This window comes from Podarcis raffonei, chromosome 8, assembly GCF_027172205.1.
Source record: "Podarcis raffonei isolate rPodRaf1 chromosome 8, rPodRaf1.pri, whole genome shotgun sequence".
NCBI classification, from domain to species: Eukaryota; Metazoa; Chordata; class Lepidosauria; order Squamata; family Lacertidae; genus Podarcis; species Podarcis raffonei.
The window spans coordinates 73,519,704-73,533,884 of NC_070609.1; the positions used below are offsets into that span (position 1 = coordinate 73,519,704).

The window sequence follows — 14,181 nt, forward strand, 5'->3', positions numbered from 1 at the left end:
AACATTGGTCCCATCTCCTGGTCGCTTACATTGTTCACATCCAGATGCAACGGGGGAAGAGCAGGATGGTGGTGTTGCTGCACCACGGCGGAGTATGGCTCATTGTACACTGGAGAAAGGACTTCTCCACTGGGATGCTCTGGGATGAGCTGGAAATGGTTCCTTTCCCCATCCTGGCTGTGGGGTTGTGGCTGCTGGGCCAGTGGCCCACATTTCCCTTTGGATTTTCGAGAGCTTCCTTTCCTTTTCAGCTCAGCTTTTGGCATCCCTGTGCTTGTCGAGACTGGCTTTCCTGGACACTGAGAAGAAAAGGAGAAATCATGTGATTTGGTTATCTGAAAACCAAGCTCCAGTTATGTGCATTTTCCTCCAACATGATGATGATGGATTACGTTCTTCTGTCCTGTCTCCTAGTTATATCTCCTTGTTGTAACATCCTCTTCGGTCCCGGCTCTCACTGTGTCAGTTTAGTTTAGTTTTATTAAACATTTATTCATTAAATTTATGCTGGCCTGTTTTTTACTTTAAAAGCTTTATACACCGCTTAATTGTAAAAAAAAAACCCAAGTGGTTTACAAAAATAATGCAATAATGAAATGATCAGTAAAATAGTTAAAAGCAACCAACATTAAAAAAAAAGTTATTAAAATCAGCAACAAGCTAAAAGCCTGATTAAAATCCATGTCAACATTCTGCATGTCTGGAGAGACTTGCCTAAACAAAAATCTTGTTAGCAGACTCCAAAAAGGGTACAGCAAACGCTCCCAAGCAAAAACCAGAACAAAAGAGAAAGCCATGCAAATTTGTTTAATTTATTGAATTCTCAGAATTTAATGTTTCTTGATGCAGAATTAGGATTACTATGTTAGAGATCCTGCCCCCTGTCACAGAATATATACAAATCCTGGTGGGTCAGGATTCAACCAGGATCCTGAACATCAAGGATCCTGCTCATAAAGGAGGTGGCATGAAAACCACTTCATGTTGCAGCTTATCTGGGCACCTAATTTCCAAAATTTTTACCTACCCGGACTGGTTGAGCCTGGGAGTCATCAGCTAGTCGGCATTCTGGCATCACACCAAATGACTGCCTCTCGGAAAGGGAGCCCGCGCTGTTCTGGGAGTGGTGTGTGGATGTTGCCCCCTTCCCTCCTGATGCCCAGGAGTTTGTTCGGCCATCAGACGTGAGTGAGCCTCTCCCGCTTCCTGAGAACTGAAGCAACAAACAAGGAAGAGGAGGATAGGGTTCTCGGTTATTAAATATTGCATAGTTACAGCTGACTTTCTTTGGGCCAATGTGATACAGAAGGACAGAGTGCTGGCTGCTGGCAACAAAAACCCAGGTTCAAATCCTACCCAGTTATGGATTTATCTGGCACAATCTACCTCTCAGGGCTGTTGTTAAGGGAAAGTGCAATTAACGAACTGAAAAGTGCAACAGGAATGGTACACAATAAACGTGAAAGACAGTTCTCACAATTAATAATGTAAGAAGAACCCTTTTAGATCAGGTCAGTGTGGCCCATCTAGCATCCTGTTCTCGCAGCGGCCACCCAGATGCCCATTCTGTCACACATTGGCATGATGAAGAAATAAAACCCACACAGATCTGGGACCACTTTTGCTCTCAAAGACTCCCACGGAATGGCATGACACTTGTAGGATGCAAAAGCGACACAACCACTGGAGCAACTACATCATCTCTGCCCCCACTTTGACGGGTCAGTAGCTAGTGCACAATAAATGGAAGGGGATACAGCCAGTTCCTAAGTATTCTGCATAGGTTGTTTTGTTTTAAGCAAGCGGGGAGTCTGTGGAACCTTACCTGAGCCAGGTGGTGTGGCTTTGGTCCTGAGAAGCTCTCCGATCCAGAAAGGGAGGAATCAGCATTACGGAACTGAGCTGTCTTAAGGCAGTACAGCCATTCTTGGTAATCGTCATAGCTGGGGCAAATCACCCGAATGGAGTTGATTAAACGGCCTGCAAGGAATATAAATTACATTGCCTTGAACATGATTCGCTCGGGATGTCACACCGGACCATGGTTTGCAAGCTCCTTTCAAAAAGCACGGCTGGGAAGTTCTGCTTTATTTACCCACTTAACCCAGTCCTGTCTGACTGGCAGTGGCTCTCCAGTACCTCTCAACCTTCAGGACCTTTCCCATCACCAGCTCTTTGATCCTTTTAACAGGAGATGGTGCTGGGGATTAAACCTGGAGCCTTCTGCATGCAAACTACCGTGTGCTTTATGTATGTATGTGCTTTACTGCTGAGCGAGATCAGTGGCTCCTTGATGATTTCTGACTCTGGATTGCTACTTCATTAGAACAAACCATAGTTAAAGCTTCCTTAACCACAGTCTGGATGGAGCCTATGATTTCTCCAGTCTTTCAAATGCTGCTTTCCCCCAATCCTTCCTTGTAGAGAAGTGTCCCTTCAACAACTTGGTCTAATTACCTAAGGCACCACAATTTCTGCCACTTCCTCCGCCTGAATTAAACAATCCCCTTCTCACTTCTATGCTTGTGATTTGTGGCATACCTTCTATTAGGAAAGATGTTTTCTCGTTTTCTTCAAATTGCACCTGGATTGCATTCAGAGGCAGTTCTCCCTGTTGGCAGAGGAGGTGGGATGGGGTGGGGATTAGTAAATTTGAAAGAAAAAAATTAACACACACCTTCCAAGCCTGAGTCTCCTCCTGTTGAAAATATTTTAAAATAAATAAGCAAATGCTGTTGACCTAACCTGGAAAACACGTTACTCGCCTATGGCAAATTAAAAATCGATTGAGGAGATTCACTATGGGTGCCTCCAGACTGTCAGTATATTGCAGGAGAGATCTGCACACACACTAGAACTTTAGGATTGAGCAATTAAAGTGTATTAAAGCACCCTGTGTGCATGGTTTTTTGTTTAACTGGATTTAATTGCGCTAGGATAACAGGCTGTGGTTTGGAAATACATGGGACACTGTGAGATGAGTGAATGACTTCTCCACGCCGTGTATAGCTGAACTGTGGAACTCTCTGCCTCAGGAAGCACTATTGACTGCCAACCTAGATGGCTTTAAAAGAGGATTGACAAATGTGGGGGAGGACAAAGCTATCCATAGCTACTAGCCATAATGACTATGCTCTGCCCTCCACTGAATGCCAGTCGCTAGGAATCACAGGTAGGCAGAAAATTGTTGACCTCATGTCCTGCTTGCAGGCTTCCCACGGGCTTCTGGTTGGCCACTGTGAGAACAGGATGCTGGATTAGATGGGCCCCTGGCCTGATCCAGGCGGCTCATCTTATGTTCTTACCAGTAAGGTGTGTAAGCACCCTGCAAAGGAACCAAGGGGCTTTGCCAAGGTCCTTTTTATTGAGCACAAATTGTGATGAATGCACATGTTGGTTATCCTGGTGATTATATGCGATCCTTGCTTCCAGCACTACTTATGCCTACTAAAGTTTTGGGGTGGGCACACTGCATGCCCCATAGCTTCCTGCTGGCATCCTGTAAGTTTTTATACCACAAAAGTTCTGGTTTGTTTTTTGTCCTACTTTTGTTGTGCTATAGCGCAAGAGCAATAATGCACTAACATTGGGGAAGTATCACAGATAATCTAATAAAGTGGAATGATGCGTTGGCAGTCCTGTATAAATCTACCACTAATGCGCTATTATTGCATCAATGTTACGTTACGGAATACACCTGCAAAAAAAACCCCCCACCAGTCTGAAGGGGCCCAGGACGAATTTTTGTTTTCATACAACTGCCCCATAAACAGATCAGAACAAATGCTCAATAGAAATCAAATATAGTTTAACCCCCATGTAAGCTTTCAGCAAACAAATCAAGATGAACGTTCAATAAACAGGCCATCCAGAATCACCATGATAGTGCCTCCAGTCACTATTTTATGGGAGGAATTCTAGTGTATACTGGTTTGGGCATTTTATGAGTTGAAGCACTCTGTCTCCCTAGCACAACAAATCTACCTTAAAAAAACAACACCCCAGACTTTTTGCAGTTAGGAAAGTTATCTGCCCATGTTATCTAATAATAAACACTGGCAATAAAAAGAAATCTAAATGCTTCTACTCCAAAGCATAGCCTTAAAAAGCTGGGTCTCTGTCTTGATTCTATGTTGTCAAAGAGGAAACATGCACATACAAGAGGAGCCTATCAGGACGTTCAAGGGAGCTCCAATGTTTGCAGATCTATTTGTATTTTTAAACGAAGAGAATCCCCAAAACAGCTGAAAGAGAACTGAGCATGCTCAGTAGCCAAAGAATGTTTGTGGGCAAGGGGGAAGGCGATGGGGTATTTGCTCAGCTCTTGTTTGTGGGTTTCCCACAGGCATCTGGTTGGCCACCATGAGAACAGGATACTGGATGGGCCACTGGGCTGATCCAACGGCCTGGCTCTTCTTACTTGAAAATATGTGGACACTTAGACAATGCGTAATGCAGCCTCAGAAGGATTAGGGAAGGAGGGGGCTTTAATGTTTAGCTGTTTCCTTTGACAAACACAAACAGAATTAGGCAAATCAAGGTCACTAGTTTGCAGGTTACAGAATCCAACAATTTATGCAGGTTACAGAATCCAACTGTTGGTGCATGGACTAGACAGCCCTCCAGTGGGGTGGGGAGGTTTTCTGATTTACTTTCTTAGTATCCAAGAAAAGGTCATGTCTGACTGGCACACTTAACAGAAGCACCCCACACTGCAACAATTTGTTGCACGTCTCGCTAGTGTGTTTACCTAAAAAACAGTTGCAACAGATAGACTCTCTGCACTTTGTTCTCCAAGACTCCTGAGTCATCATCCCAGCTTTAGATGCTCCCCAAACATTGTTTACTCTCCGATACAGTTTGCTCAGGATAACGGCTGCAGGGGACTCAAGTTTGACTTTCCAAGTGACCTTAGTTAAGACGAAGATCTTGGAAAGACCAAAGTTCTGCATGAAGACTGAACAAAACAAACGTGTGTGTCTGTGCAAGAGGCAGAAGCCAGGGGGAAGACAGAGGTGAAAGGCAAATTCAGAGAAAGATATGTGAGAGGGATTTCTGGAGGTGGCTCAGTTACTAAAACAGCCATTCCAGAACTGAGCAGGGATACAGGAATAGAGGCAGGGGTCTTTCCTAACCCTACCTGGAGGTGCTGAGGATTGAGCCTGAGACATTTTGCATGCACAGGTGCTCTACCACTGTATTACAGCCCTTCCTGAAATTACATTGTGTGGATTGTTGAGAAAAAACCTGCAAGCATGAGCAGCACTGAGTCCACAATAAGCTGTCATATGGAAGAGCCTAGTGTCTTGGGGAGAGGCAGAGGGTACCCATCTGTCCACAGGGCACCTCCTGCCCTCCCAAAACTGCACCCAGCTCTCTGGTGCCGCCCCTGACCTCAAAGGAATCCTTGCCTCCCCTGCGAAAACAAACCATTCCCTTCTGAGGTGTGTCACTTCAATTAAGCCAGTCCATGGAGCTTGCTCTGACAGGAACATCCAGGAAGCCCCGGCGATTCCTCACTGCCCCACAAGAAGCTTTGGCTGGCACAGGTTTTGCTGAGCAAGAGGCGTTCTCTGCCATGGCATGCAAAGGCAAGAGCCTCCCTCCAACCTCGATGACAGCCCTAGCTCCCAGGGCAGATGTGGCGCAAGCCTGGCAAACCTCATTCATAGGATGCCTGACGTGGCTGCTCAAGAGGGCAAGGCCGAGTGCAGTGTCAGATCTGGAAGCAGAGGCCTGCAAAGACATGGACACATCTGCAAAGTGCTAATGCTCTCCTTAGATTCTTGTGAGGGTGCTGCTTGCACTTGGGTTCTGCTTATGGGAAGTGTTAAGTACTTGGTGTCTAGTCACACTGAGTGGACGGCATTCATTGCCGCACACACCATCGCTTGCACCAAACCCAAAGTGACCTAATTTAGGTTTTTTGTTTTCTTTCTTCTGTTCAATTGGCAATGCACAAAGCCGGTCCGGATTCCAGCATTGTTGGGCAGGAATGAGGAATTCATGTGCAGAAGGGTGATGCCAAGCCCAGGCATGCCCCTGGAAAGCCAAGTTCCTGAAGTGGCATCACAGGTGGATGATGCACTGGGCGACACAGGGCTGAAAGTTTGCACAGCTGCACCTCTGCATCAAGCTCCACTACAAAGCCAGATTCTACAGTACAGAGGGCTGGCGTGACTGCCTGTGGAAGTTGGCCAATTAGGACAAATAAGGCCTTCCAGCTGCCTTCCACCAATCCCCGCCTACCAGCTAGCTTACTTACATTCAATTGGGGTGGCTCGACCTGTCACTGGCTCTGGCTCCACCTACTGTTTGTCTCTCTGCCTTCTGCCCCATAGGCACCAGCTACCACTGGATGACTACTGTCATTACAGTGAGCTCGCTGGTTTTTTGGGGTGTCGCATCATGGGCTCTGGATGCACCCAGGTCTCCCCCACATCCAAATCCATATAGTTTAAAAGTGAAGCAAAGCTGCTCAGCCACAGATAAAAATTCCCACGGTGAAATTTTAGCATGCTGTGGGTTTTTCCTAATGCCAAGGACTGGACCTGGAACCTTTGACATACAGAGCAGAAGCTCCAGTCTTTTCCCTTCCCTGCCTCATGCCCAACCCACGCACACAGAGGCTCTTACGTGCAAGTAAGAAAGAGATCCTTAATCAAGCAAGCAAGGGCAGGAAGCAGACACAGAGTTCAGCAGACACAATTCAAGAATCAGGCCAGATGTTCAGAACCAGACAGAAACAACAAAGGTGTCCCAACAGTTTCCACCCACCAACCTGCCAACCTTTCAAAGAGGAGGTGGAACATGCTTGCTTTGCAAGAAGGGCACAATTTCAGACAAGCGCTCCTGTGGGGTAGGTGAGCCTGCTCCCATCTGTAGAGGGGCGGCTGGTCCTAGGTGACAATACTGCTGCACCTTCCCTGTTTGGGCACCTGATCAGACATGGCTGCCTCCTCCCATGGCTGCCCACATCCCTCCCCAACAGCCATGGAGATGCTTTCCGGGAGGTCAGGGGGAGCAGACAGCATCTCTGCTCTCCCATTCAAAGTGTCTGAAGTCTTGCCACACCAGGAACAGCCCCCTCCTCAGACCCTGGTTCTGACCAATCAAGTCCTGCTCTGTTTCTTCCTCCGCCTCGGGCCTGCCAACCCAAACCCAAACCTGACAGCAGTGCAAGGCTCATGGCAACTACTGTGGGCATTTGGTCCTCCATGATCAGCAGGGAAACAAAGACCCCTGTCTGAAACCCTGGACAGCTGCTGCCAGTTTAGACAATACATACTGAGGCAGATGAACCAAGGCAGCTTCCTATATTCTTACGCTCCTAAGAGGAGAAATGCAGACTGCTAGCTTCAAAGGAGGTTTCTATTACTGGGAATCACAAATGGGGAGATTCGTATTCTGTCGTTATCCTGCTCTAGTTGGCCACTGTGAGAACAGGATAGGGAGAACTTTGGCACACTTGGTTTGGAGAAACATGTTACGCTTTCACTTCTGTTTTGGTGTCACAGCTGTTTTTCCTGTTCCTCTTATCGTCATGCCAAGGTCTCCATCTAAAGCAGCAAGTATGTGCACAAAGGTCTGAGCAGCTTCTTCAGAGCAGACACAGCCATGGCATCATGCCATCCAGCCTGACGCATCATGGCTGCTCTATGGTGTGCATGAAACATACCACAACTGCTGGGTTGTGATGAATATGTAAGCCTAGCAGGACCCAGATTAACAGGCAATAATGGGCCTCTGGCCTGATCCAGCAGCCAGGCTCTTCTCATGTTCTTAATACTTAAATCATGTCTTTGTTGCTGCAGTCTTCGGCTTTGCCTTGAAGGCAGTCAAAGGTGGCTCTAGGGAATGGGAAGCCACCCAATTCAGCCGGCTGTCCGTGACAGTTGGACCATGGCACATTACACCCCACAAAACCACAGGCATTTTCCCCCCTGTAACAACTGCCCAGCAATGTGATCAGAGAATCCCAACCGCTGTAAGGATTTGCTATTTTAAAAGGAATCTCAAGATTGGTTCTGCCTCCTATAACCAAACGCAATGTGAAGACTTCATTGAATCCAAGGGCTCATCCTCTCAAGTGTACATTCTGAGCTCAGTTCTGCATGCCGAAGTATAAAATGTACACGCCTTGGATCAAGCGTGAGGAGTGGGCACATAGGGTGGCATCTAGTGCTAGTCTAGCTCAGAGTAGACCCGCTGCCGTTAATGGACATGACTAAGGGCTCATCCACCCTTCTGCTTGTCCTGCACCAAGTGGCTTCTCCTGTGCCTTATATGCACAGATCGAAGTGGACTTTTGTTTTCCCAGGAAAACCCGCTCTTCAGCACTGAGGAAAACCTGATTGACACTTGCTCCAATTCAGCAGTAAAGAACAGGTTTTCCTGGGGGAAAGAGGCGGGACAAGCTGAAGTCTGGATGAGCCCTAATTTAGGCCCATCAATTTCAATGGTTCTACCCAGAGCAGGGCTTAGCTGCATTCAATCCATATAAAGGTCCTTTGCTGAAACAAAGGGAAAAGGACCCCTGGCAGGAATTTACTTTTTTAAAGGTACAGGTTCCGGATTTATTTAGTTTCTAAACTGTAGTCACTTTTCCATTAAAATAAAAGCAATTTATAATAGAAATTTCTAAAAACATATTTTTAAAAGTTAGAGAATATAAAGTAATATGCTCATGGGTAAAACTGTAAAAATCAAAACAGAGGCGGAACAACCCAGTCACCTGGTAAGCTTTCTGGTCCTAGTACAGTGGTACCTCGGGTTACATACACTTCAGGTTACATATGCTTCAGGTTACAGACTCCGCTAACCCAGAAATAGCACCTCAGGTTAAGAACTTTGTTTCAGGATGAGAACAGAAATCGTGCTCCAGCGGCGCGGCAGCAGCAGGAGGCCCCATTAGCTAAAGTGGTGCTTCAGGTTAAGAACAGTTTCAGGTTAAGAACGGACCTCCGGAACGAATTAAGTACTTAACCCGAGGTACCACTGTACAGCCTCTCTAAATAAGCCCTGGGATACCCAGAGCCAATTCACTGCCAGGGCCCCACTGCTGATGCTTCCACTGGTGCCCCCCCCTTTAGTGTGTCCTCCCCACCACCACAAATGGCCTGGCACTCTGAGCAGCACCAGGCAGTGAGATCTAGCCACTCTTAATTTCCCAGAATGCCCCTCGCCTAGCATTGCTCTGAGGAATTGTGGGAAATTCCTGCTTCAAGCATTGCTGCCACAGCCTGGTCCGTCCACCAGGGCCCAGTGACAGAGGAGAGGGCCCCTGAGGACTTTACCCAGATCTTCCTCAACCCTGTAGCTGGTTCTTTATGGGTGAGTAAGGATTTGAACCCCGGCCTCTCAGGTTGTATGTAGCCTGACACTCTAACCACTAAACCACACTCGTTCCACATAGATGTAGGTATGCAGAGCAGCATTCAGCCATGCAAGCCTTCAACTGTGAGTATGAAGCGATACAGCCAGGCCAACACTGCCTCCATGAGAAGGAGGCCACAGATGGGCTTGGCCTTTGAGCCTTGAGTGAGGTCACTTCTCCAGCTTCAAAGGAACGCAAATGGAGCCACCGCCCTTCTGGTTCCGAGACAGCTTAACCACAAATATTCAGAAGCCACAGCCGGCTTTCCAAGCAAGTGGACGGAAATATATTCCACGTTGGCCAACTTTACCCGCGGTCTCCCCCCTCCACTTTTTTTAAAGGAGGTGGCGGCAAAGTATTTCCTTTGCCAAGAGCACTTACAGCCAAGGACACAAGCGCTAGCTGACTTGTCAAGCAGAGGCTGATGAAGCCAGCTCACCAGACAGGAAGCACAGGCCAGGGCAGAAGAAGCAGAAGAGGTGGAGCATAGCAGCCCTCAGTTCACATTTCACCTCTGCCACAGACTCAAGTCACTGATCTGTCTTATGGGGCCATTGGCAACGGCTCTGCCTATATAGGCCTCTAGGACAGCTGCATATTCCTGCATTCAAATTCCTCAGGGTCCCTTCCAACTCTACTATACGTCAGATATAGAGAGTGGTATTCAACTATGTTTTACTCAGAGCAGTTTTAGAAACTGAGATATGAAAGCTAGGAGCTAATGGCACCTAAAACCTAGGGTATGGGTGCAACAACGGAATGTCTAGGTGTGGTTTTTTATAACCAGAATACAAAGCTGAAAATGAATGAACTGCAGCTAAAATATTATGTTGATTTTTCACATGGTCTAGTCCTTCCCCTGCCCACTCCCCTAAAATTCTTCAGAGGGTCTCTTCTCTAGTCTAAAGCAGCATTCAGAGGGTCTCTTCTCTAGCCTTCAGAGAGGCATGCTCCCTTTCCTCACACATAGAATGAAGATGTCTTCTAGGATGCCTGCATCTTGCTTCAGAAATACTGTTTCGAACCATATGCAAATTTAAAAGCAACAGACCAACGGACTAAAACTCACAGTATGGATTGATTAAAAGGTCTTTAAACTCAGGTTGCAGCCCTACTTACATAACACAGATGTTATACAGTATAGGCAACATTAAATAAAGGGTACAGGGGTGTGGAGGGTGTTGGGGGAAGCTCCTACCTTAAAGTAGAGGCCGTTGCGTTCTTCGGATACTATGACCAGGGTGGAAGGATAGAGGATCAGTAGTCGGTCATGCTGCTCCTGTTAAGAGACCAAGAAGATCAAGGTTCATATTGAGCTCAAATTGAATATTCAACCTGCCTAACAACTCGATGAAGCCAGAAGTGCAGAGGGTACCAAAAAGATACAGAATTAGGAACATTGGAAGCTGCCTTATACTGAGTCAGACCGTTGATCCGTTTAGCTCTATATTGTCAGCACTGGCTGGCAGTGGCTCTCCAGGGAGTTTTTCCCAGCCATATCTGGAGAAGCAGGGGATTGAAACTGGGACTGTCTTTATGAAAGCTGATGCTCTGCTGTGGAGCCACAGCCCTTCCCTTACGACAAAGGAACACAGGAAGTTGCTTTACACAGAGTCAGACCCTAGCTCAGTATTGTCTATGGTGATTGGCAGTGGCTGTCCTGGGAATTGTAGTTTGTTAAGGAAGTTGGGAATTGTAGCTCTGTGATGGGTAAATGACAGCTACCACTATTCTTTCGGGGAAGCCATGACTGTTAAAGTGGTATAAAACTTGCTCTAAATGTATGATGCGGATGTAACTCCTAAGTCTGGAGCTGACCTTAATCCTTTTTTGGAGTTTCTGAAAGACCTAGGCTCCTCTGGGAAGAAAACAAACAACAGATTTGGTGATACCTGAACCTGCTAGGCCAAAAGAACCCCAGCTTCTTTGCTCTTCAATTATAATAAAATTCCTGACGTTTGTCAAGGGAAGCAGTTTGCAGGACCACAGCTCCTATACCAATCAGCTGTGTCAATCACTGGAATTTACTAGCAGCAAAAAAATAAATAAATGATGAAACTTAAATATACTCTGTGTGGCGTGGATGAAGCCTTGGTCATCAAGGATCCTACCTGGAAGGGCAAGTGTTGCAGCTTCACTTTAGAGACGCAAAGGATGTCGCCTAGAGACTCCCGCTGGGTGCCTCTCCACTCTTGCACAGCGGCATTCTGCACAGACCACCTCAGCTGCTCTCTTCTGATGGAGCTCTGCTTACATTCGTTCTAAAGGGGAAGAAAGCACAACAATGAAGGACACAGAACCGTTCGCCTTGGCTCAGTGCTGAGCACAATGGGTGGCTTGCGGGCAAGACCACTATATCCGTAGTTTGCCATTTAGAGACTTGGCGTGATTAAGTGGTATACCACTAGCTCAAATAAATAATATTTTTTAGTTTGAAAACTTGTTTATTTAAGCAATTAATATACCGCTTTAATCACGCCAAGTCTCTAAGCAGTGAACACAATTAAATAATAATACAACAGATAAAATCAGCCCTAAAAACAGTAACTTTCCTTAAAATGCCTGCTGAGCTAGAAAAGTATTTGTCCAGCACCTGAAGTTCAGCAAGGTGAGGGCCTCTCTAACCTCAACTGCGAGGGAACTCCACAGAGTTGGGCCCACAACACTTCTGGTGAAGTAAAAGCTGTGTGTCTGAGACATGGAGAATAGGTAACAGAGGGTCCTCAGAAGATCTCAGTGATTGGGCAGAGATATAAGGGATCAGGTGGTCCCTAAGGTATCCGGCACCCAAGCCATTAAGGGTGTTGCAAATTAATACAAGGATTTATTATAGTCACCCAGGGCAAGCTTTTGAGAACTGGTGCTATGGGCTGGCAGTAGTTTGTCCCCAGCAACAATGTGGCTGCAGCATTTCCCCCCCTGACCAGCTGTAGCTTCTGGGCCTTATGACACTGCAGAAGTGGGGCCTTTTTGGTGGTGGCACCTGCCCTCAGGAACATGCTCGGCAGCTGCAAACAATGGTTGCTTTTAAACGCCACTGGGGGGGACGACCCACATTTTTTGTAGCATTTCTCCAGACTGTAAAGTTTTAATGTGCCGTTCTGTTATTTATTTATTGTTTTATTGTTTTCTGTGGTAAGTATATTTTGGTTTTAAGATAAACTGCTTAGGGATCATAGATGTCAAGTGATATGAAATTATTAACTGATTTGTTTTTACATTTTTTATTTACTTTAAAAAAATATGTGCTGCTAAACTGCAATCGTCTCTAAGCTGCATACAAGAAATACACTACAGAAAAGGTAAAAATAAAACAATGAAATCAGACTTCCGTTGAAATGACTACTGGAACAACAACAACAACAACAACAAAAGATCTTCAGTGGGCATTGGAAGTTCAACAGGGAGGGAGGCTGTCGGATCTCAACTAGGAGGGCCTTCTGTAAAACTGGGCCCACAATTCTGAACGCAGAGAGGCTTCTGGTAGATGTGAGTTGTGCATCTGAGCTGTTTCACTACTTAAGAAATACAAAGGCAGGCATTCAGGACCAAGTGTACCTGCCATTACTACTGCATTATGTTCTTTCTTTTTAAAAAAGCATATATTCCATTTTCTGTTTCACTGTAGTTAGAACATTTTGGGGGAAACATACTTTGAGATAATGTTTGGCTAGCATGCCACAGACAGTCGCTACCTGCCCACTGTCGACTGACTTCCCTAAAAAGACACTTGAGGGAAATAAATAGGATCTAAAACCAGTTATCCTGGTTTGTGCTTCAAATTCTTTTGTGACAAACTGTTTGTCAATGCTTTTCAACCTGGAACATTTCCCCCTTTATACAGCTACGGAAGCAGCAACTGCAACAAAGACTGAGCTGTCCGGAGCCAGACTGGAAATAGTGAGGAATGGGGGAAACCCCCCCCCATTAACCTGCTCCCTCTCTCTTTCTCTCTCTCCCCAGATACTGTCCGGGAAAGGATTGCTCACCCTGGGAAACAGACCGAAAGCAGCCAGTTTCACAGCACAGAAGAGTTTTTCTGCTAAGGTATTTACAGGCGCAAAAACAAAACCATCAGGCCTCACCTGTGTTTGAGTCTTTCCTCCCTCACCACCCGCACCTCACAGCTGCTGGTTCCGGGTTGGTTTCCAGTTTGCCTTGCTAACTCATCATTTCCCACGCTGACTAAGCCTTTGTTTCAGGAAAAGATAAAAACCCCTCGGATCCCCACCCAGAAAAGGGCTGTGCTTGTGGCACAGGAGGCAGCGGGGCAGCAGGGGCGTAAGGGAGTTGGCAAGAGGTTTCAAATCGGTTGCAGAATGAGCTGCCTTGGGTGTTCCAGACAGACATTTTCAGCACTTTGTTAGCTTTACTAGGAAGTATTTGTTTATTTATTTGATTCTGTTTTATGAATCACTTCCCATAAAATATCCCGAAGCAATGTCACAGTAAAGACACCCACAACAAACAATTAAAAGCAATTCCATGTGTGGAAACAGTTTAAGAACAGTTCCCTGTGGTTGAGCAATTCAATATACACAGAAACATAAAAGCAGTTCCATATATAACCACAGTAAAAAAAACCATTTTATTTAAAAAAATCAATTACAAATCCAATACAGCAACTTTTTTTTTGGCCTAGTGGGCCAGATCTTTATCAGCCCCCACACAACCTGCGGCCAACTTTGATGTCCACCCTTGGGCATGGTTTGGGGAAATGCCCTTGCGAGCCAAACTTCACCCACTAGCAGACCAAGACTGGCCCACAAGCCAGAGACTCCCCACCACTACAATACAGACTGCTT

At 46.1% G+C, this 14,181-nt stretch overlaps 2 protein-coding genes across 2 annotated transcripts in view; one reads left to right on the forward strand and one right to left on the reverse strand.

Moving 5' to 3' along the window:
* The window catches only part of PERM1 (PPARGC1 and ESRR induced regulator, muscle 1), a 126,944-nt gene that overhangs the window by 85,752 nt on the left and 27,011 nt on the right, over positions 1-14,181 (forward strand). The window contains exon 4 of the mRNA XM_053400818.1: positions 13,340-13,423. Within this exon, the coding sequence (XP_053256793.1) occupies positions 13,340-13,422 (83 nt within the window). The 3' untranslated portion in view covers position 13,423. The remainder of the gene's footprint in view (positions 1-13,339; positions 13,424-14,181) is intronic.
* PLEKHN1 (pleckstrin homology domain containing N1) overlaps positions 1-14,181 on the reverse strand; it is a 57,966-nt gene that overhangs the window by 6,326 nt on the left and 37,459 nt on the right. Inside the window, exons 7-12 of the mRNA XM_053400819.1 lie at positions 11,488-11,637; positions 10,575-10,655; positions 2,542-2,611; positions 1,826-1,980; positions 1,028-1,213; positions 30-299 (exon numbers count right to left, since the gene is read on the reverse strand). Coding sequence (XP_053256794.1) covers positions 30-299; positions 1,028-1,213; positions 1,826-1,980; positions 2,542-2,611; positions 10,575-10,655; positions 11,488-11,637 — 912 coding nt within the window. The remainder of the gene's footprint in view (positions 1-29; positions 300-1,027; positions 1,214-1,825; positions 1,981-2,541; positions 2,612-10,574; positions 10,656-11,487; positions 11,638-14,181) is intronic.